The 22,998-nt window shown below is 55.2% G+C and overlaps 2 protein-coding genes and 1 long non-coding RNA gene across 9 annotated transcripts in view; 2 read left to right on the plus strand and 1 right to left on the minus strand.

Moving 5' to 3' along the window:
• LOC121820983 (uncharacterized) overlaps positions 1 to 11,324 on the minus strand; it is a 16,660-nt gene extending 5,336 nt beyond the window's left edge. Inside the window, exons 1-2 of one of the 2 annotated variants that reach the window (XR_013046169.1) lie at positions 10,653 to 11,324; positions 1,520 to 1,582 (exon numbers count right to left, since the gene is read on the minus strand). This is a non-coding gene — a long non-coding RNA (uncharacterized LOC121820983). Of the gene's footprint in view, positions 1 to 1,519; positions 1,583 to 10,583 lie in introns of both variants that reach the window. The other variant, XR_013046170.1, reaches the window with a different exon arrangement.
• Syt8 (synaptotagmin 8) lies at positions 10,814 to 19,461 on the plus strand. 6 transcript variants are annotated; one of them, XM_076555467.1, is made up of 11 exons: positions 10,814 to 11,587; positions 12,856 to 14,744; positions 14,864 to 15,039; positions 15,409 to 15,507; positions 15,667 to 15,825; positions 15,899 to 16,066; positions 16,209 to 16,314; positions 16,415 to 16,548; positions 18,284 to 18,388; positions 19,001 to 19,030; positions 19,237 to 19,461. In XM_076555467.1, exons 2-9 carry the CDS (start codon positions 14,651 to 14,653, stop codon positions 18,386 to 18,388), a joined length of 1,041 nt encoding a protein of 346 aa, XP_076411582.1. In that variant the 5' UTR covers positions 10,814 to 11,587; positions 12,856 to 14,650; the 3' UTR covers positions 19,001 to 19,030; positions 19,237 to 19,461. The 6 variants fall into 6 exon arrangements, with proteins under 6 accessions (XP_076411582.1, XP_076411577.1, XP_042113636.1 ...); XM_076555462.1 differs by having other exon boundaries at positions 19,001 to 19,461; XM_042257702.2 differs by lacking the exons at positions 18,284 to 18,388; positions 19,001 to 19,030; positions 19,237 to 19,461 and adding an exon at positions 16,631 to 16,955 and having other exon boundaries at positions 10,816 to 11,587; positions 12,856 to 12,987; positions 14,536 to 14,744.
• Positions 19,462 to 19,614: 153 nt separating this feature from the next.
• Tnni2 (troponin I2, fast skeletal type) lies at positions 19,615 to 20,920 on the plus strand. Its single transcript, XM_006977251.4, has 5 exons — positions 19,615 to 19,752; positions 19,842 to 19,970; positions 20,111 to 20,200; positions 20,436 to 20,612; positions 20,731 to 20,920. The coding sequence occupies exons 2-5, from the start codon at positions 19,848 to 19,850 to the stop codon at positions 20,824 to 20,826; spliced, it is 486 nt and encodes a 161-aa protein (XP_006977313.2). The 5' UTR covers positions 19,615 to 19,752; positions 19,842 to 19,847; the 3' UTR covers positions 20,827 to 20,920.
• Positions 20,921 to 22,998: the final 2,078 nt, after the last annotated feature.

The raw sequence follows: 22,998 nt of genomic DNA on the forward strand, positions 1-22,998 counted from the left end.
AAAAACAAACAAAAAAGAAATAAACTTTTATTCATTTTTTTATTATGTTGAGATATTCAGAACAATGCTCATAGCATGTGCATTAGTTATAGCAAAGCATACATCCATGCAAACACTTTAAAGATATGAATGATAATTTCCACACCTCTGCACTGTCTCCAAAGTGTGTGGTACGAGTCAGTGCACTGGCCACATGTGCATCTCAGCAGTGACACAGCCTTCCCATGCCCGAGGAGCCGGGCCACTTCTGACCAGATCACAGCCTACCCATGCCTGGCAAATGGGCTTTCGAGTCACTGCTGATCAGCTACTTGCTTACTCTTGCTGTGAATTGAATTTCCCTTTTCCCTCAAATGAGCACCTTGCCATATGCTTATTACAATTTCGAGGAGCAGCCAGGCCTGGTGACTCAAATTCTCATCCCAGCTACATGGAAGGCTGATGTAGGGGAATCTCAAGTTCAAGGCCAGCTCAGGCAACTTAGAGAGACCCTGTCTCAATGTAAAAAATAAAAAGAGGCCCAGGGAATACCTCAGGGTTAGAGCACTTTCTCAGCACACGCGAGTCCTTGGGTTCCATCCCTAGAAATGCCACCCAACCCTGCCAAACACTTGGGTGCACTGTGCTGTGAAATGCCAGCTTGGGTCACGTGCCCTTTTATGATTTAGTGACCTGCCTTTTGCCGTGTAGCAGAGCCCTGCACCACACTCCCGTGCATGGCCTTCTTCACTGCTTACGGAATTTCCCCCACTTTATTGAGCTGTGATGATGTAGAAGGAAATGTACACTACACCAAGTGCTGCTGAATGTGCTCATTCAGTCACAACTGACTTCTCACCCTATGTTGGAGCCAGACCCCAGTATTCCTGTTTCCTTAATAGCAGGATGTCGATGTGATATACGCTCTTTCGTCAAATGCCTGCAGCCTCCAGCCCACCTTCGCCCTCTGCAGGTGACTGTGGCCAGGAGCTCAGCGCTGGTCAGCAGGCTGCAAGCCTGGGTCCTGTAGAGCCTGAGCTTTGCTCAGGAGACAACAGCAGTTTGTCTCTTTGATTCTTCTCTCTCTCTCTTTTTAATTATATTCATTTGTTTGTATGTTCCTGAGTACACACATATGCTTTCATTACTTGTACACACATGCCCCTGCACACATACATGCACTTGCATACACACATTTTACACACAGATGCACTCATACACACATAGGTACTTACAAACATACATGTACCTGCACACATCAGCCCACATACACACATGCAGACAAACACACACGTACCTATGTACACATAGGTACTGTAACATACATACACCACAAATACATATTCCCCTCTTGGATCTAGACACACATGTACACACATGTGCCCATATACACATGAAACCCACACATATATACCTGCATTTGCAAATGCATCTGCACAAATGCACCCCCCACACTAACACACATATGCACCCACATATGCATACACTCTAATATACACCCATATCTACCCTGTCTCAAAAATAAAAGGGCGGATGGTACCTGAGGAAATGTCACCTGAGATCATCTGGCCTTCACACATGCATGTCCTCGTGTGTGCACATCCTTCAGACACGCCAAAATAAATAAATAATAAGTAAGTAAAAAGAAATGACTGCCTAATGGGCAGGAGAAGAGCAGGGGGCAGGGACTTTCCTGGGCTTTTGTCATTTAGACTTCAAAGTTCTAGAAATAGTTTATGTGAGTGTGGCGCAGTGAGACCACACTGAAGAGCCGCCATGGCTGGTGTCAGGACTTCTCCCTCCCAGCAGCCTTCACCACCAGGGGAATCTATTTCCAATAACTTACAGTACAGACATCTGAGAATACTCTTGGCTGCATGGAGGAGAGGGGTCCCAAGACTCCTGGTGCAGTCCTCCGCCTTCTGAGGGGGATCACAGGAGAGCTTCTGGCCTCTGGGGTGACTCCTTGGTGGGGGCTTGGAGGGCTCGCACCATTCCCCCTGACCAGAACGAAAATGGCATGTGAGGTCAGATTGTGTTCAGACCTCCCATGGAGACTTTCACATCCATCTTGAGGCAGGGAGCTCACCATGGACAGCCATTCCAGGTTTAGGGTCTGTAACCCCCACAGCTTGCTCTGCCCCATGTGCCTGACCCCCAAGGTTAATTCCATAGGTGATGACTCCTCAGACCAGCAGGCCCTGTGCAGAAGAGTCCACGCTCCTAACAAACTGGCCTCAGCCAAACCACCCTGCTTGGTCTTTGGGGCCTAATGACTCCAACAACTTCTCTCATCAAGGGATATGGGCCAGTGAACCAGGCTGACATGGAGTCAAATGTGGGAAGGAGACAAGGAAGGAGGGAAGAAAATGGGAAGGAAAAAGGGAAAAAAGGTGGTGGATGGGTAGTGAGATGAATGAAGGAATGGGTAAATGGAGAGGTGGATGGACAGGTGGATGGATGTACAATGTGCATCTGTATACATAGATGTGTGAATGTGTGTGTAGGTAGATGGATGCTTGGATGGATGGATGAGTGAATGCATAGGTGTATGGATGGATGGTGGGTAAATAGGTGGGTGAGTGGATATGGGGATGGATAGATAGACAATGGGTGGGTGCATGGATGGGAGGGGAGGGAATGAGGGAGTGAGTTTCAGCAGGTAAAGCCTGGGGAAGAAATGGCAGGCCATGTAGACACTACAGCAGCCCGCAGAGTGAAGTGTTCTCATGGGCAGTGGGAGCAATGCTAATGTTCCGCTGCCATTCCCACCATGTGCCGCTCATTGAGTGGTCACAGCAGCCCTCAGAGACAGGGCATGATACTGCTCCTGTCTACAGAGGAGAAAAGTCAATAGTCCCTAGCCTTGTTCAGAGTTACATGGCTGGCTCTTAGGTGGGGACCATACCAAGTCGTTCCTGGCACTGTGCTGAGGCTCACAAGGATGCAGGATCACATGGGTGCACAACCATACTCTGGGTCTGGGATGACCCAGAAACCCAGATTCAACCACAGGTACAAGGAGGTTGACCAGGTGTCTACAGACACTCAGAGGCTAGCAAGCAAAGCCAAGGAGAGGAGGCCCCTAGTTATAAATCCCCAGGACCAGACACCGGCCTAAATACTTCTATGACCCAGATACCAGCTCAGTAACTGGAGATAAACGGACCCTGAGGCCCTGCCTAGCTAGGAGTCACAGGCCCAAGGCTAACCTCACTGATTGCCATACACATCCCTGAGCACTCTCCTGAGGATGGACTGGAGCATCAGGTAGACCTGTTCACCCCTTGAGGTTGTTTCCAAAGCTTGAGGACCTCAGCAGGCCTTCCAGGGAGGGCACATGAGGAGAGGGAGGCTGACAGAGGCCCAGCGCAGGCAGGCAGGGTAAATAGGAGAGGCAGTATACGTCAGGCTCTCTATTCCTCACTCCATGCAGAGCCTGCTCCTGCAGAGGCATCAGGGCTAGAGACATAGGGCACTTTGGTCCCAGAAGAGGTGGGCACAGGAAGCTCTTACCCTCCACACATGGTTTGGACACATTATGATGGGCAGGGGCAAGAAAGGCAGGAGAGGGCATTTAGAGTGTGCTAGAGGAGAGTGGACCTCTTCCCCATCCTGCCCAAGGCTGTGTCTGGTTCTGGATCAGGTTCTGGCCACTGTCAGACCCATGTGTCTTGTCTGAAGTAAAGGCTAGGGCTGTGGTTAGGAGTGAAGCAGGGCTGGGGAAAGCATGGACTCTGGTCACGCACGACTTGAGGAGGCTGGCAATCTAGCCTGTGCAAGGCCACAATCCTCAGCTGCCAGGGCCTCCAGGATGCATATGCCAGTTAAGAAGCCCGCCAGGTGAGGCTAGTTACAGGAAAGCTGGTGTGCTGTGAAACCAAGATACGGTTTTTGCTGTGGCAGGCCCATGGCCTTGACAAACCACTGCTGAGGTTAGAGTCAAAAAGCCTCACTACTGCTTTGCCACCTGGAGGTCAAGACAGCCTCTTACCTTTTAGACAGTGTGTTTCCATGCATGTGTGCACGTGTGCATTTGCATATCTGTGCAACTTTTGCATGCGCATGCAACCTCAAATGTGACTATGCGAATACTCCACGCAGGGTGTGGGAGCAGGCTGCACTTCCTGGAGGTGCCAGATAGCAGATGCCCCATCATGTGATCAAGGCTGCCCCCTTGCCTGGATCCCTAGGGGCTGAGTGCCTGCGCTCTTTACCTTCCTTGATCTGGGTCAGTGAAGTCTCTTTGCCAGCCAGTACCTGCCTGGTCACCTCTCCTCCTGAGCCCTGAGCCACATGTTTCCAGCTGTTTCTGACAACTTCCTCTACTGCTCTGTGAGCTCCAGCCCTCCAACAGCAGGCAGGATGGTACTACTCTCCTTGATGGCAGGGCTGTCACTTCAGAGGGTCTCATCTCCCTTCACCTGAGGGGTTGACGCCCTCTTCATTCATGATACTAGGTGGTCCTCTCTTCTGATCCAACACACCTGCTTGTCTGCTCTGGAATATGTAATGGTATCTTGCTCTGGGATGTTTCTCATTCCTTCTCAGCAGGGGTTTCTGATACCTAAACACTGAGGCCTTGGCCTTGGCCTGACCCTGGGTTGAAGACTGGGAAAGATTCAACTGGGTTGCTAAATTCTCTCGAAAGAGAGCCGAAGTCCTGGGGTCCTTAGCAATTTCCCTGCTTACTTGGAGTTTGTTTGGGAGGGTCTGGGGGGAAGGCATAGCTTAAACTCCCCCCTCCCACAGATTTTTGCTCAGAAAGCCAGAGATCTGAACTGCCAGGGGCTTAGGACAGCCCCTCTGTGAGGAGGAGGGTCAGATTTCCGCGCTTGCTGGGACCCTGCAAAAGGCATGTGTACGGAAGGGGGCGCCCAAACGCCTGCCAGCCTTCTGGTCTGGGCAGCGCAGCCAAAGAGGAGCTAGGCTGAGAGGCCCAGCCGAGAGCAGGGGTCCGGTGGGAGCAGGAGGTCAGGCTGAGCTGCCTGCAGACAGCAGGGGAGCTGGGAGGCCAGCTGGTACAGGCTTGCCTGGCGCCCGAGTCAGCCTGGCGCCTGCCATACCTGACCTCTGGGTGCACATTGGATCATTGTTACTTCTAGGACCAGTAACTGACCTTGGGTTGACCCCAGAGGGCTGAGATGAGCCCTGAAGGCCAGATTCTGAACCATCCTCACACCAGCTCAAGGACCAGCACTCACTCATCTGTAGACTCTACACCAATAGCGAGGATTTCCAACTAACCTCCAGGCTCCGACATCAGTGAGCCAGGCACCCCTGGGTTTAGGGAGATCTTCTATGTTCACAAAGAAAGGCTGTGGGCTATGGTTACCTGGGTCCCTTTCTTTTTCTGAACTTGGAGTTCACTGCCTTGGGTCCTAGGAAATCACTGTAACTCTCTCCAGGAGTCTCTATACTGTAGTACCCTGCAAAGCAGGATTTGCACACACAAGGGTCCCCTTAGAAAAGAGTCCCTGCACAGGAGGATCCCCTAGAGCAGGATACCCACACAACAGGGTCCCCGCGCATCAGGCGTCCTATACACCAGGTCCTCTTAAAGCAGGGGTCCTATATAGCATGGTTTTACCAGAATAGGGACCTACACAGGAATCCCCGCAAAGCAGGGTCTCTGCACTCCAGGATCCCCCCAGACAGGGTACCCACACACAGCAGGGTCCTCCTGAAGCAAGGTCCCTATACAAAGCCCGCCCCCCGCCAGAAGAGAATCCCTGAACAGCAGAGTACCCACACAACAGAGTCTCTGCACGGCAGGGCCCCCACACAGCAGAGTCCCCCAGGACAGGATCTCTGTATAACAGGGACCCCACAGAGTAGGGATCCCACATAGCTGAAGCAGTTCTCACAATACTTTGTCTGTCAAAACCCCGTCAGACAAGTTTAGGAAAACCTTAGCCACCATTAAAAGAATGTGGCTTGTTTGAAGGCATTTCATGTCTATCTTGACAAAAACCAGGTAGGCTCAGGGGCCAGCTCTCTGTGATGAGGGGCTACCTTGGGACAATGGAACAGCAGTGGACAGGAGGGAGCCAAGATCCTGAATAACCGGCAGAATGGGAAGGAGGGTACCCTACACCAGGACCAGAACACAGGCTGTCCAGAGCTGCAGAGAGCAAGCCAGGCCAGTGAGGCAGAGCAGGAAGGCAAGATGCTCTGGACTGAGGGCCTGAAAGGAAGAGCCCAAAGCTCTAGCCCTAATAGCCTCCCTGACTCAGAGACACCAACCAGTTAGTTATCCAGATAGCCAGACACGTGCTTTCACACTCAGAGAACATGAATGGTCATTTATACCCAGCAAACACAGACGGCCCACAATACTCAGAGAACGTGGATGACTTACACATACTTGGGGGGCTGTGACCAGTTTGTCTATCAAGGACCCTAGAAACTAGGCCAGGCCTTCACTCACACAGGCTTCTAGACCACCAGGTAACTTGCATGCGACCCCAAGAAATCACTTCTCTGACTTCCACTGGCCTGGAGACAAGATGAGCCAGTGGCCATCTTGTAGAGAGCCTGAGTGGGCCCAGGAACCAGATATCCACTTTCCAGTGGTCCTCTCAGCACTGGGGGGGTCCCCATTAGGGTTGGTGAGGGGCTAGGGTCCACAGCAACAGAGATGAGACCCCATGTTCACCTCTGCCCATCTCCCCAACCCCCCAGCCTGGGACCTCGCCCAGGCTGATGCTGATGAGTCTGCCAGTGGGATGTCTGTGGGTGGGCAGCTGAGGGAGCCTGGTCAGGAAATAGCGGCTGTGGTGGAGGGCTCTTCCTCCCACACTGTGCATACAGCTGCTCCTGCTGGCAGCCAGTTCAGGACAGGCCTCTGTCCCAGGCTGGCTTTGGCTTCCCAATGTTCCCTTGGGTGGAGGACAGTGTGTGTCTAGGGAAGCCTTTGATCACATGCCCCCAAACTGAGGGTCTCAATTCTCCCTCCATGCCTGCCCTCCTCTCCTTGGTTAGCCCGCGCCCCGCTTGCTGCTAGCGCCAGCAAAGCTAGGGTTTGCATTGGCTTCAGGCCAAACCCCGGAATGTGCCTGCTGGCTGCCCGGCAGCTGTTCCTGGAAGAGGGGCGACAATGCACAGACTGTCTGTGAGATGGGGGTGGACGGGGTGCAGGCTGCCCGGAGCTGTGCATGAATAGAGCACAGAGGCCCTGAGACAGGGATGAATGGGTTCACTGGGCCCAGACACCCCTGAATGGGTTAGGACGTCCAAAGATGCACCGGAGCTTGGAACTGGCCACCCGGGAGCCCCAACCTGGGATGTGGGCCTATGTGAGGTCTAGGTAGTTGTGAACACATGCCACCCAGAGACCCAAGTGGAATAGGGAACAGTGGACCTCAGCACTGAGCTCCACAGGTATACTTGATTCAGGCACTCAGATAGGGGTTACAAGGGACAGTGCTCCAATTCCAGACACAACGTCATTTCACCTACACACTGGTATGTGTCAGGCACAGGCCTGTGGACACCCAGATTCTTACATCGGTGGGGTTCATATCTCCCACATGCTGCTAGATTGTGGGGGGTCTTCAGATATCCACAGCAGGAACTCTGGTGCTCAGAAAGTGAAGCCGTCAGCCTGGCGCCATGCATGAATAGAGACTGGGACCAGAAGGGATATGGGCTCACATGGGCCGTGACGCCTGCTAGTGATGAATGGGCAGTGGACATCCAAAGACGCAGTGGATCTTGGAACGGCTGCCGGGGGCCCTTGCCTTGGGATGTGGGCCTACGTGAGAGACAGGGTGTTAGTCTGCCAAAGACCCTGGTGAAGGAGGACAAGCTGTCCAAACCTCAGGCGATGATGAAGAGGAAGACTGGGGCCTCGGAGTGGGGTGCATGTCAGCATCAGCCAGCACTCTTGGGTTGGCGGAGACTCTGGAAACTGGGGCGGGGGAGCTGTGGTGTGATTCCTGAAGTCTTTTCTACCTAGCAGTTTAGAGGAATGAGAGGCAGACTGCCAGACACCCAGAAAAGCCAGGGTTCCCAGGAAGAGGTTGCAGGGTGCAGCTAGCTGGGAACATGAGCATGAGCATACGCTCTCTGTTTAGCCCAAGAGACATCACCCGTCCCCATATCTCCAGCTATGGAGGTGAAGGGACAGGGCTGTGCCCAGTCATTGATGACAAGATATATTGTGGAGAGGTAGAAGAGGTCCTCAGATCTCTGAGAACCTGTACACAGCACACAGACCCCTGGAGGTGGGTGCCAGCTGTACCTTACCTCTGCAGAGAAGACTGGGGTGGGACATGGAGACCCTCAGACAGAAGGATACAGAACAGTGAATCTCTTTAAGTGGGGCTTTTGGAACCTAGCCACTGTGATGTTGAAAGTAAAAGATACCCAGACACCCAGACAAGTGAGGTATCAGTTCTCTAGGGTCTGATCACCCTAGTCCTCAGGCGAGCAGAGTACCCACATAAGAACTCCAACAAAGGGTGACCTAGAATCTACCAGGGAAGGCTGGGAAGGAAGCTAACAGGCAAAGCGCCTGCCTGTACACATGTACAGTTGACCCACGGCACTGTGAGCTGGGCTTGGTAGCCTGCAGTCCCAGCATTCAGGAGGTGGAGGCAGGGGGATCAGAACTTCAAGGTCATCTTGAAGGTCAGCTACATAGTGAGTTCCAGGCTAGCCTGGGCTACATGAGACCCTGTCTCAAAAACATAAAGAAGCTGCTTCTATACCTTTCAAGGCAGGGAATCGGGTAAAGGCCATAAAGGCCAACTGTTCACAAAAGCCACTCTGGTGACATGGGGTGGCCGGGATGGAAATGCTAGAGAGATTGTGAATGGGAAACTCAGGTCCACAGTACAGTGGGCTGTGTGGTCTTCATGTTTAGCTAATGGGGTATAGGTACAGACCCATGGGGTACAGAGATCATGGGGTACACTCAGACCCCTGGGCTACAGAGATCAGAACTCAGCGATCAGCTCTTGAACAGGCTCAGCTCATGGGGCACAGGTACAGGGTGCAGACACCTGGGCGGCTGGGGGTGGGCAGGCAGCCCAGAGCTCAATGAATGGCACACAGAGAGCTGAGACAAGGGTGAATGGGACGCACACAGCAGTGTGATGCCCAGGAACGGCGTGTCCAAAACCACAGGAACGCGGCGCCGGCCCTAGGCCTCCAGCTTGACATACAGGCCTATGTACCTTGTGTCAATAGGCAATTCAGTAGGCCCAACAAATGGGGTACAGGCTGTCCAAGACCCTGATGACCACAGAATGGAGCTCCTGTTCCCAAATGAACAGGGACCAGGTCACCCAGCTGCACAGACACTTGGTTATTTGGAGCATGTAACCCAGGTATTCACAAATGTAGATTAAAGACACCATTCTACAGTTTCCTTGGACAAACAGAGACCTCAAATCAATTTGTATGAGGCCTTCATAAAGCTATATGATAGATGGGGCCCTGGACTCCAGTTCTCTGAAGGCTTTGGGAGATACAGCCAGCCATTCAGTGAGTTCCACCATGATAGGGCCTGTGTCCCCATACGTATAGGGCATGGAAGGCTCACCTGGGCACTGGGGAGATCAGGGTTCACGTTCCCATCCCTGGAGTCTCTGATAGAATCTCAAAACTCAGTGTGTCATGTTCAAGCAAACTACAGCATAACATCATGTTCAAGTAGGTCCTGATGTAGCAGTGATGTGCACAGCCTATGCCAAAGCACAGGCAGGAGGCCCTTCCCTAGAGACCCCGATAATGCTGTCATTTCTCTAGATTCTGGGATGATGGGGTGTAGCCTCCCTGGATGGTTAAGAGATGGGGACTGTGCTCCTTGGCTGCCTCGGTGGTGGATCAGTGTGTGTTCTCCAGTGCTCAAGAGATAGGATGCAGCCTTACCGGGTGTTCAAGAAATAAGGTACAGGCTCCCCAGATGTTTAGAAGTTGGGGTTCAGCTCCCCCAAAGTGTCTAGATAATGAGGCTCAGACTTGTTCTGATGCTGGAATGTTAGGGACGCTCTGCCTAAGATGTGTCCCTCGGTGCAAAAGGTAACCCGAGTGGGCATACAAGCTACTTACAGAGGTCTGAGACAAGTTGAGCACCCATCTTTGGCTGTCCCAGACCCCAGGTAAAAGGGGTGCCCAGAAGAATAGGGCCTTTAGCGGGGTCAGTACAGGCAGGGAGCACGTGTCCCATCCCAGCACGTCTCCTGCTTCTTTGCCAGAGGCTCCGGGCTCTCCCGCCAGCGTCTGCCGTGTGTTCTGACCTCAAACATTCCCCAGGCATCCTCAAAGGAAGCATGTGAGTCCAGGAGCCCCGCCAGGGTCTCCACGGGGCTTCTGGCTGCCAAGCCGCTGTCTGGGGGCCGCGGGCCTGGCCGTGGGCTGCCAGCTCTGTTTGGTTTTCTCCTTCCTGCCTCAGAACCTCAGACGCCGTCTCGCCACGGAGGCGCCCTCCTTCTGGAAAGGCACAAAGCCCCTACACAGCCGGGTTGTGGGAGCTACTTGTGGGGCCTGAAGCTCTGCTCTACAGGGGCCTGGTAGGTCCCAAAATGCAGGTGCTCACTACCAGGGTGCCTCGGTATCCCTGCAGGCACACCTCCGGCCCCTGTGGTCTTACTTACAAGTCTCTGTCCCATCACTTGAGTCACAGCAGAGGATGAACCCACAACCTCATGCCGGTGCCCACGTACCCAGAGCCACTTGTGAGCAGCATACGTGTGCCCCACATGGGGTGGTCCCAGAGCATTCTCCAGCTGGAGTTTCCTCAAAAAGACCTGTCTGGTCAGCCCAGAGATTTGGAGACTTTGGGGCTAGTGAGAGAGATAGGTTGCGTTAACCATTAACCATTCCGATGTCTGACTGGCAGCCACAGATAAGTGGCTGGGGAGTGACTGGACCAGACTAACTGGTCAGAGCACAGTGAGGAACTCAGATGCCAACTCTGGTGGGACTCAAACTAATGGAACAGACCCTGAGGTTAGACTACTGCAAGGACCTCGGATACCACGATGAGGGCTCGCTCATTGGGAAGCTAAAAACTCAAAGGAGTGGGTCAGAATGTCCTCTGAGGGTAGCAACAAAGTCAACCAGTCCCCCACGGCCCCAGGACAGCACCGCATAGCACCAGGCAGCTCCCCCACAGGGTTCCACCTTCTTTGTTCTTGGTTCCCTAGACCCGCACTGCCGGAAGGCACATTCTTCCACCAAGCTGTTGTGACTCAGGCCTTCTGGGTGTGTGAGCCTGCACAGAGGTCAGCCCAGTGGGCCTATCACCCCCGTTTGCTAAGTCTGGAGTGGGTGGGGTAACCCCCAGCCTTGAGGAACCCCTAGAGATAGCCCAGAGTCCAGACACCAACTCTAGGACTGCAGAGAAGGGGAGGCCTTCTCTCTCAAAGGAGTTTCCTGGCTTCTGAGGGCCAGCAGTTCCGGCCATGAGGTGGGGCTCCCCAAAGTCCTGCCTCCACACCCCTTCCTCCCCCCAAGATTCTTTGGATCACTAGCAACAGGTGCTGGCTCTGCCGTGGGCTCCAGGTGCTGCCTAAGAGTGAACCAACCAGCCTCCCGGTGGCTAGGGTCTGAGCAAGAAGGCCAGAGCCCACCAGCCACAGGAAGCAGTAGGCATCAGGTGAGGAAGAGATCACTGTTGTATGTACTTGGGGGCAGGGGTCTTGCTTTTCTGGGGAAAGGGAACACAGAACCTGCTCCCCGTGAAACATTACAAGGTCTGGTTAGACTGAGTGAGGGTGGATAGCAGGTCTAACCCAGAAGTAATGAATACTCAATCCTGGGCTGCCAGGGAATTTGGAGGAGAGGCCCAGGGCAACTGTGCATGACTCCTGTCTTAAAGGGGGCACTGGGTGGCATCTAGCCCAAGACTGGGTAGTTTTGAGGGACCTGGAAGGGATACCTGGAGAAAGTGGGGCCCAAGCAAGCCTTGAACAGTGAATAGAGTGGGAGAGGCTGGGCAGTGGAAGCAGGCCTCAGACCCAGGTGTGAGTCAGACGCCCTGCCTGGAAGGGATTACAGAGCTGAATGCACAGAGCCACTAGGAGGGAGCCTGGAGATGTAGCAGTGGCTCCCAGCTCCCTATCCTGGGTCGAACAGGACTGGCTCCTTAAGAGAGTCTTCCCCAACCGCCGTAGATAGACTACTGAAGTCAGCAGGAAAGGCTGCCTGCTGCTCACGGGTGGGTGCTGCCCCAGGCCATACAAACAGGGATAGCCAAGTCCCTGGGTTGGGGCTGGAGGATCATAGAGCCTCTTTTCTGTTGTCCTGCTCAGGCTCCCCTTCCCTGAAATCCATTATGTGCAGGCTGAAAGCTCCTGGTATACCGGTGGAGCCCAGTGGGGAGAGCGGCTCCACCTGGTGGCTGTATTTTTACTTGCACCTTTACCACCGTGGAGACCTGGGGGTCCTAAGGGACCTTCTTCTCTCCAGGCCTTGAAAATCTCTCTAGTACCAGGAGCTGGTGTTCCTGAGGCCCCAACACCCTCCAAAGCTAGCTTCCAGACAGCCTGAAGTCCCCTGTGGACATCCAGGACGCCTTCCTGATGTACATGCAGTGAGAAATTACAGCTTACGGGCCTCTGTGCTCCCTGGTACTTCTTCTCACCATAAGGGAGGGAGGACTTCTGCCAAGAAGGGCACAGAAAGGAACTCACATGTGCAGAGAGAGAGAGAGAGAGAGAGAGAGAGAGAGACAGAGACAGAGACAGAGACAGAGACAGAGACAGAGACAGAGACAGAGACAGAGACAGAGACAGAGACAGAGGTCTCAATGTTACTTGAATTCCAACATCCGTGCCGGCTCCACCGTTACCAAATGGCCAATGTGGCTTTGCTCACTCGGGGAGCCAGACTTGTTTGAGTCTAGCTTCAGCCCTCTTCTGTTAGGGACTCTTGAGGAACAACACCCCAGCTCCAGCTCCCACCAGCCTATCTCACCAAGTGTCACTGGAAGCACTCCGGACATCCCCTGAGGACTTGTGCCCAGCAGAAGCCTTCAAAAGGCTAGACAAGAGTGAAGTGAGTGGACAGGGAGGCCATTGAGGCCTCAGATCACCTCCTCCCTCTTCAGGGGACTCACCAAGCTTCCACTTCCACCAAATTACAGACTGGGGTCTAAAACCAAGTTAGGGACTAGCTGTATGATTCACGGGGCCTGGGGGTGAATTAAAATACGGTACCTGTGCTTAATACTGAGGACTTTCAAGAGATGAGGAGGGCATTCAGCCTAACACTGCGGCCCTCTCAGATCCCTACCAGCCCACTCTCCATTGTCATTATGACTTCTTGTAATAACCCTTTGCAGCTCTGCTCCAGGGCCATGTCAACTTCGGGCTCTGACCTCAGGCCATCCTTGGAAAGCTCATGGGTCCACGGGTGCAGGATCCCTAAAGAGAGACCTGGGAGGCAGAACCTGGTCTCCTCCTGATCTGCAGCCACCCACGATTACTGAGGGGTGGATGCTTCTGGGCTCTCTGAGCTGTGGCTGCCTCTCTCCAGCCTACCAGGCAGTGAGGCACTGATGTTGCAGGGTGTCCCTTAGAATCATGTTGGGGATTCCAGGCTGAGGGTACAGGAGAGAGAGGATCTGACCCCACAATTAGTTACTCCTGGAGGGGTAGGCTGACCTAGTAACCTGTATGCAGTCTGGGCTTAGATACGGTAGGAGGGTGGCAGGCTCCTGTAGCACAGTGGGGTAGACTCAAGTTTTAGAAACCAAGTCCTGGCCACCAGCTGCCATCTAGGGAAGCTGGTTGGGGGGATCTGAGTTCAGGGAGTCACAGTGGCCCCCAGCCCCCAGCTGGGGTCCCACCCTTCCTGCTCATGGTGGAAGAAGTCAAGCTGTCGGATGTGTACCCTCCTCAGGCCCCAGGAAGGTGGGGTACAGAGGCCAAGGCAGCTTCATGGCCTCCTCCTTCCCACTCCCATGCCAAGGGTAGCCAAGCCGGCAGGTAGGCAAGTTTAGGCCGGCATTGATTCAGCATGGAGGAATGTTCAGGCTCTCCCAACTATGCCTTGCCCCTGCCTGCCCCCGCCTCGCCCTCATCCCCAGGCACTACTGGCCTGGTGCCTATGCCAGCAAAGCTCCTTCAGCCTAGGCTTGCTGGAGCGCATGCCCACTTGCTGGTGGCCCTATGCCCTGTACCCCCAGCTCCCTCCCACATGACCTCATGGCCCAAGCTGCTCTTGGCCCGGAGGCTACAGTAAACTGGACTACCTTATAGAAGAACATGGTAGGTTCTTCGGAATGCAGGGGGCTATGATGGGTTCTCCTCGTGAAATGAGACACCCCTGAAAATGAGAAAAGGCCTCTGAGTCCATGAAAAAAGGGCAAAGTCCTTCATGCAATGTGTGTTGGAGGGTTCCAGTGGGCAAGGGCCAGCAAAAGCAGGTACCAGGCTGCCCAGGCCTGGCCTACTTGGCTAGGGTTGGGGCCTGGGGAAGGTGGCAAGAGGCTGGGCTTGTGGCAGCTAAGTCAATGCTTTGGCCAAGGCCCAGAGCTTCTCTCTGCCTAGCTTCCTGACTAGCAACCTTGCCCCTGGCCACCTGGGCTGCCTTCTAATCTAGGGTGGACTGAGTACTTGCTGCTGCCAGTTGAAGAGGCAGTACACAAAGGTCAGAGGGCCACCCCTCAAGTGACCTGGATCCCAGTTATCTCCTCCAAGCCAACAGGGGCAGGAAGATGGGGCATGTCCCAGACCCCCGCAGCGCCTCAGCTCCAGTCCACACCACTGCTCAGCCCAGTCTCATTCCAGACCTCGTTACCAGGATCCCCTGTGAGTGGTTGGAACCCCAAGAGTGGTGTGGGCCTGGTCCAGTCTAGTAGACTGGACCAGTCCGGTCTAGGTCCCGATGGTCTAGGGAGGTATTTCAGCAGCCTGTGCCCCTGGCCCAGGGCCCCACTGGGCACTCTTGATCACCGTTCTTGCTGCTGGAGTCCTCCTGGTCTCTTGTCTGCTCTGCGTCATCTGCTGCTGTTGCCGCCGCTGCCAACGCCGGAGGAGGAAGCAGTCCAAAGACAAAGAAGCTGTGGGCCTGGGCAGTGCTCACAGCAGCACCACTACTCACCTGGTGAGGAGCAGAAACCTGTGCCCCATCCTGTCCTGGCTCACTCCAGGGAGGGGAATGCAAGGTCCAGACCAGGAAGCTCAGGGTAGCCCTGGCAGGCCTTCCTGGCAGAGGAAGATGAACAGAAGGGATGGGGGAGGAGGAATTCAAGAAGCAGGCAGATGCTGGTTCATGGGCCACTGGAAGCTACAGTAGTAGTACCATATGAGTCATGTTGAAGGCAGATATGGCTGGTCTCAGAGAGCTGTGCTGAGGACGTGAGCCATTTTGTGAACTGGCCGGCGGGTGGTGGTTTGACCTCTATTATGAGAGCTCAGGCCTCTGGTTGGAGATTGGTCTCAGCCATACTGAACACCCTCCCATCCATCCCAGGTTCAACCAGATGTGGACTGCCTGGAGCCCTGCTCTGGGGGTCCCCGACAGTGGGGGCGACTGCTGCTGTCACTGGAGTATGACTTTGGAAGCCAGGAGGTAAGTCCCACTCCCCACTTGGTTGGTCCAGAGGCTCCGTAGTTGATGGACAGTGTGATGGGTGAAGTGCCAGGTGGAGGGGAACATGGGAAGAGGATCCCCCCACCCCACCCCCCTGCGACACACACACACAGGTTGAGCCAGCCCACTGGCCCCCAGATTAGGGTGGGCCTGAGGCAGGCTGAAAACCTGAAAGCTGAGGGCACAGCAGACCCCTACGCCCGCGTCAGTGTTTCCAGCCAGCCTGGGAGAAGACACGAGACCAAGGTGCACCGTGGGACTCTCTGTCCCTTGTTTGAAGAGACATGCTGCTTCCTAGTAAGTCTAACCTGGGTAAGGAGAGTGGGCTGGGGCCAGAGCAGCAGGACTCAGCTCACAGCCCTGCCTGCAGGTCCCCCCAGCAGAGCTGTCCGGGGCTACCCTAAAGGTGCAACTGTTGGACTTCAAGCGGTTCTCGGAACACGAGCCGCTGGGGGAGCTCCAACTATCACTGGGTACCGTAGACCCTCAGCATGTCCTGGAGAGCTGGTACCAGCTGGGCGCTCCAGGTACCACTGAGGTGAGCCTGGCTGACAGGGACCCAGACCCTGCCTGTGCCATAGGGAGGGGGTAGCCAAGGTCTGGGTGCTGTACCTGCTATGCCCCAAACCCCAGGGGCAAAAATGACCCTCCCAGCTGCAGCCCTGTCTTGTTGCCCATAGCCTGAGCAGACGGGGGAGCTGTGCTTCTCACTGCGCTATGTGCCCAGCTCAGGCCGCCTGACTGTGGTCGTGCTGGAGGCTCGGGGCTTGGACCCAGGGCTTGCAGGTAAGAGCTGTCCTGGGGTGGACAGAGGGCTGGGCCTTTGTGCTCAGCCTTCCCATGTGCGTGTATGGGACACCCTTCCTGAACTCTCTTGTCCATGCAGGGCCCTATGTGAAGGTCCAGCTCATGTCAAACCAGAGAAAATGGAAGAAGAGAAAAACATCCTGTAAGAAAGGCACAGCTACCCCCTACTTCAACGAGGCCTTCACCTTCCTGGTTCCATTTGGCCAGCTCCAGGTGGGGAGCAGAAAGGAAGGGCAGGGTGGCCTGGACATTGTGCTAGGCCAAACTGAAAACCTTTTCCCTTCCATGTCTGCAGAGTGTGGACCTGGTGCTGGCTGTCTGGGCTCATGGACCGCAGCTCCGGGCTGAGCCTGTGGGCAAAGTGTTGCTGGGTCCCCGGGCTTCAGGTCAACCCCTACAGCACTGGGCAGATATGTTGGCCCATGCCAGGCGGCCCATCGCCCAGTGGCACCACCTGCAGTCCCCCAGGGAAGTGGACCAAGCTCTGGCCCTGAAGCCTCGCCTGCCCCTGCCCAGGCCTCGCTCCTAAAAGAACCCTAGGCTTCAGTTTCCCCAAATGGAGCTGTGGCATTTGTCCAGGCTCTTCAAAGCTTTCTGTAATAAAAGCCTTCTCTTTCCCACTCATGTGCTCTGATAGAACCCTGTGACGAGGACCATAGACACAAGGTGGGCTACATCTTGGCACCACCGTCCTCTCAAGGATGGGGTAGCGTGCTCTGAACAGATCTGCCAGTCCTGAGCCTCTGCTGAAGGCCTGATTATGAGGTCTTCCCTAGGAAGATGGCACCATCCTCTCTGCCATCCAGGGTTGGCAGAGGATCAGGGGACTAGAGCTGGCCCTGTGGGGACAAAGTGGGCAACTGGGGTGAATTGTGGGTAGGGACAGTGTGGGGAAGAGACCCCAACACCATGAGCGATGGTGGGATAGAGTGTCCTCTGTACTATCAGCAGGGGGCAGTATGTGCCTTTCGAAGCTGCTCTGAGGCCTTTGGGGGCTTGCAGTCCTGGCCTGTGATATACCTCTTAATCCCAGCACATCTGGCGGGCTTTAGCAGCTCCAACCCTCCTCTGATCCTCTGGGGCCCCAGAGCAGCAGGGATGGGGCCAAGCCATGATCTCGGTGTCTCTGGGTGGGGTTCAGAAGAGGGAAAGGGGTGAGGGCCTGGCCCCAGCGAGCCAGGCAATGCAGGGCCTGCCTAGGCAGCTAAGGGCCCTGAGCCCCCACGGGTCAGAGAGAGGTTCCTGGGGCGGTGGCACCACTCTCTGGGATTGAAGGACATGTTCCAAGTTGCCTGTGCAGAGAGACACCCATGGGCAGGGCGTGTGGCAGGCTGGGAGAGGCCCAGCTGCTGGTCCAGGGGCCCATTTGCTCTTTTCCCTAGGCAGAAGGGCAAGTTCACTACAAGAGGTGGGCATCACTCTCCTGAGCCCTGACTACCACACAGGGCCAGGGAGACTTCTTTTGTTGTTTTGTTTTGTTTGTTTTTGTGGGGTGGGGGGGTGTCCAGTTTTTCAAGAGGACTGATGTGGTGAGCAGTCATCCCAGGGGCCCAAGTAGGGAGAGAGCACCCAGCAGGCAGTGAGTGGCCAAGTGTAGCTCAGTCTGATGGGTGTTGAGCTACAAGGCCATCTGACAGTGACTCCAGTTCAGCCCACTTGCGAGGTCAGGTTTCCCTTGGATGAAGACTTTAGTGGATGCTTGAGCTGGGTACCTTGGAGACCCACATGCAACTCAACTCCTGTTGTCCTGAGGGCTCTTGCAGGAACAAGGGTGGCATCTTGAACTCGTCACTGAGACATAAATAGAGTAAACCAACCCCCCCACCCCAAGACTTCTTGGACAGGCCAGCACTTGGGCTGACTGGCCAGGAGGCTGGGCAGGTGGGGAAGCTCTCCTCCTCTCTGTGCCCCCATTGGTCTGAGGAGACTCCATGCCCTTTCTGAGCAGGGGCCCGGCCCAGGGAAAGCCATTTATACCCCTCCCCCTGGCCCACCAGCCCAGCTCACTGCCGCCTGCCTGACCTCGCTCCCAGCCCTGCTGCACAGACTCTAGGTGAGAGGCCTGGTCCATCTTCCTGAGGCTGGAGAATAGGGCACTACTCAGGCTAGCTCACAGGAGGACTTCCCTGGGCAGGGACTCGGGGGTCTGGGGTCTTCTGCCAACAGCTCTCTCTCTGGGGGCTCCCGCAGATCTGGGATTGAAAAGCAACAGGTGCTGGCAGGATGGGGCAGGGGGTCTTCAACAGGCCTCTGATAACAGGCTCTGGGGACACACGAGCAAGAGGATGTTCAGGTCAAGCAAGTGGGGACCTGAGCCCCCAGGCCACACAGAAGAGCTCTTTCTCCCATGTATTTGCTTCTCCAGCCAACGCAGCAAGAGTTAAAAATAACAGGCTAGCTCTGGCAGCCACCTGTGCTGGCCAGCCCCACCCCTCCCTCGGGGACAGCTGCAGCTCCTCAGGCCCCGCCTGGGACATTTTGGGAACACTTTCTCCTCTTACTTCTCACCCTCAGGGTGGGGGGTAGGGGAGGGGTGTCCTCTAAATCCTTGCCCTCTGAGAAGCTCTGAGTTGGGGTAGGGCAGAAGTGGACTAGTGAGCACAGGTCTCCATGCCTGGCCTCATGCAAGACGAACACTGACATCTCCACCTCTCTCTCCCCACAGGCTCAGAGCTCGAGACCTCAGGATGGGGGAGTAAGTGGCACCCAGTGTGATTCCCCACCACCACCACCACTGCAGTCCCCTCACCAGGGCTCGGGTCCCATAACTCCCTGCCCTCAGTGGCTACCACCCCACCCCTTCAACCCCATCTACCAGAAACTTCCATGGCTACTCCCATGAGCCACGGCCTAACTTCTCTTTTCTCTCCCCCTCCCACCTCCCTCTTCCTCCTGGGACAGTGAGGAGGTGAGTATCATTCAAGGCTATAATGGTTTCCTGAGACTAAGTCAGAAGACACACCTGTCAACGTCCCCAAGTGCCCCGCCCCCTGAGCTACCCCAGAGAGAGAGGAAGTGCCTGCCTGGTGCCTAGTGAGAGGGAAGTGAGATTTGAGCCTAATCACAAGGGAATCACTTCTCCTTTCTGATTTCTGCTCACCACTCACCTCCCAGGCCTCCCCCTTGCCCATAGCCTCTGAGCCCTGGCCACACCCCCTCCCCACTCCCAAACCCCATCACCCCCTTCAACCCTGTGTGCCACCTAAGCAAAGTGTCAGCACCACAAGCATGTGTTCCTGAAGCAGGCTCTGGACTGGGAAAAACGGGGCCCTGGGCAGTGGCCCTGTGGCCTCCTTGGGAGCCTGGGTAGATGGCTCTAAGGAGGCCAGAGCTCTAGGCAAGGCCTGACTCTGCCCTCTCTGTCCCATTCTGCAGAAGCGCAACAGGGCCATCACGGCCCGGAGACAGCACCTGAAGGTAGGGATGGGCAGGTGTAGAGGGCTGGGGGTACAGGGGCGGGGGTGGGAGTTACTGCAGACCCTCACTCCCACCATTCCGCTTCTCAGAGTGTGATGCTCCAGATTGCGGCCACGGAGCTGGAGAAAGAGGAAAGCCGCCGCGAATCTGAGAAGCAAAACTACCTGTCAGAGCACTGCCCGCCTCTGCATATCCCAGGCTCCATGTCTGAAGTGCAGGTAGTCCCTTCCTGCCACATACCACCCACGGCCCTGCTACCCCTATTCCTCAGCAGGTCAGGCCTGGTGGGACAGGCCTGGGAGGGGACTGTGGTCCTCAAGCATCAGGGTGGCCACCCACTGGCTGCTTGCCCACCCAGGAACTCTGCAAACAACTGCATGCTAAGATCGACGTGGCTGAGGAGGAGAAATATGACATGGAGGTGAAGGTACAGAAGAGCAGCAAGGAGGTAAGAGGAAGGCGCCAGTGGCATGGGGGTGGGACAGACGGCATGGGGTGGAGTCAGTGACATCAGGGGTCATGAGAGGGGCAGGAGGGACAGCTTCGGTGACAAGGGGTGAAGCCAAAACGGTATGGCGGTGAGGCCAACTGATGTGGGATGAAACCAGTTGGTGTGAAAGTAAGGCCAAGGTCAGGGACATGGGGGCTGCCAGGTCCCTAAACCTCCTGCTCCCTCCTCTCAGCTGGAAGACATGAACCAGAAGCTATTTGACCTGAGGGGCAAGTTCAAGAGGCCCCCACTTCGGAGGGTGCGTATGTCGGCTGATGCCATGCTGAAGGCCTTGCTGGGCTCTAAGCACAAGGTGTGCATGGACCTGAGGGCCAACCTGAAGCAGGTCAAGAAGGAGGACACCGAGAAGGTAGGCCACTTCCAGGGGAGTTCACTCACTGTCCCATTCAGAGATAGTGAACTGAGGCCCGGGGTGGTCTGGAGAAGACTGGGGTGGGTCTGAGGGCTCTCTGGTCCTACCCTCTCAGGAGCGGGACCTGCGTGATGTGGGTGACTGGAGGAAGAATATTGAGGAGAAGTCTGGCATGGAGGGCCGGAAGAAGATGTTTGAGTCGGAGTCCTAACCGCCCTGCCCCACCCCACCCCACCACTGGGGGAGCACCCAACAGCCAAGCTGGGAGTACCTGGCCTCACTCCAATAAAGGATTCACATCCCTACCATTGGTCTGGTGTAGTTCTGTCTCTGCTCATTCTGGGGCCCATCAGCAGTGTGGCAGTGTGAAGGCCCCACATCTTGGGTACAGTTCAAGGACCCTGGGTCCATGTCTGGACTTGTCTAACATGACGGGTCCTGGAGAAAGATGACCATGGGACTCCAACAATATCTGAGCGGGAGTTTCTAGGATTATCTCCTTTGTCCCTTGGTACAGTCATCCACTCAGAATGGCGGGCTCAGTCTCCATTCCTCCAGCACTGCCCCTTCTCAGGGCCTCATCTTTGGCCAGAAGCCAGAAGCCACCCTGAAAGGCTGACCCTCTGTGTTCATCCTCAGACTCAGCCTACATCAATCCTGCCTCCTCCTACACACTCTATCTAGTGCCCGCCCTTCTTTGGACACTGAGGGATGAGGGTAAGGCTGAGTGAGCCTGCACAATTTGCCTGGATACCTCATTACCTGAATCCTATTGGCCTAACAAGGTCAATACTACACTCACTCTGAGGAACATGGGGCCTGGGATGGTTCAGCCCTTGACTTCATAGCTGGGCCACAAGCCTTCCCAGAGGTGCACAGGGCTATTCTGAGTCAGAAGCTTCCCACTTCCTCCAGAGGCTTGTACTGAGCTGGTAAGGTCCTTTTTCCTGGGTAGAACTGTGGCAGGCCCAACCTTGGCCCAGAAGGGAACTTGTTTTTGTTGAGTCCCAGGCCCTGGCCTAGCTAGGACAATATCCCCAACAGGTCAGAGAAGAGCCATCTTGGTATGACCGTGGCCCCACTCTGGCTTTGTGTGAGATGCTCTCGGGGTACTAGGGCTTCAGTGGAGATCAGAAGAGGTTGCCTCCACTTGCTGGAGCTGTGAGGGACTCTGGAGGGTGTTCACCAATACTCGGAGTGCGCTTCAGTCTCCCTGGCCCTCCCTCCAGCATCAGAAGTCTTGGACCCACCATGCTCCTCGCACCAGCTCCCAAAGCCCATTCCAGGAAGAGCCTCAGCCCTGAGCCTTCCCTCCAGCACCTAGATTGACTGCTACAACAGTAGGCCAGACCTCTGGGGACAGTTCTGCCTCCTTATGGGGCTGGGCAGGGCAAGTCAGAGCAGGTGGGCTCAGATACAGAGCAGCGTGACTTGGCATGTACCCAGGGGCCAGGGATTATAAGACAATTCAGTGGGAAGCTGTGCATAGTGATGTCAGAGGCAAATGGGTGCTGCAGGAACCTGTGTTTAAGGGACACAGGAGGTCCAAGCTCAAGTGTGTGCCTGGCAGAGCTGAGCAGATCCATAGACAGTGACTTCAGGGGAAAGACTGGCTTGAGCATGATGCTCTGGAGACAAATAGTGAACCTGAGTCTTTCCTGGCTTTGTGCTTACCAGGAACAATGTGGCTGCATCCAACACACCAGGCATCTGAGGTCTGGGAGAGGGGAGGCAGGGCCACTGTGGGCCCCGTTCTGGGCAAGTATGGCTCAATGCCATGGGGACACTTTGGGAGTGTGTGTTAGCTACTTCTCTCATTGTTGTGGCAAAATACTGATGAAGCAACTTGAGAAAGGAAGGAAGGAAGGGAGAGTTGGTTTGAACTCAAGGTTTGAGAGTCCAGTTCATCGTGCTGGGGAGCGATGGTGGCAGAAGTGTGCCTGGTCACATGGCATCTGCAGCCAGAAGCAGAGTGATACCAGCTGGTTCTCAGCTCATTTTCTCCTTTTTTTTCTCTCTGGTTTAGCCTGTAGGACAGTCTTCCCACCTCAGTGACTGCACTAGAAACTCCCCTCAGACATGCCAAAGTGTTATTGCTCTTCTGGTGCTGTGGTAAAAGGCCATGACCAGAGACAACTTAGGGAAGAAAGGTGGGTGAGAGCCCATCATGGTGGGGGAAGCAAAGCCCAAGCAGTAGATAGGGTGGCCAGAGCAGAAAAAGAGCTCCCATCTCAACCGCAAGCATGAAGCTGCAGGAACACATTGGAAGGGATGCTAGACTTTTCATCTCAAAGCTCATCCCCAGTGACTCACTTCCTTCAGCAAGGTTGTACCCCCTAAGCCTCCCCAAACAGGGCTGCCAACTGGTAACAAAGAGTTCAAG

This window comes from Peromyscus maniculatus, chromosome 1, assembly GCF_049852395.1.
Source record: "Peromyscus maniculatus bairdii isolate BWxNUB_F1_BW_parent chromosome 1, HU_Pman_BW_mat_3.1, whole genome shotgun sequence".
Classification (NCBI taxonomy): Eukaryota; Metazoa; Chordata; class Mammalia; order Rodentia; family Cricetidae; genus Peromyscus; species Peromyscus maniculatus.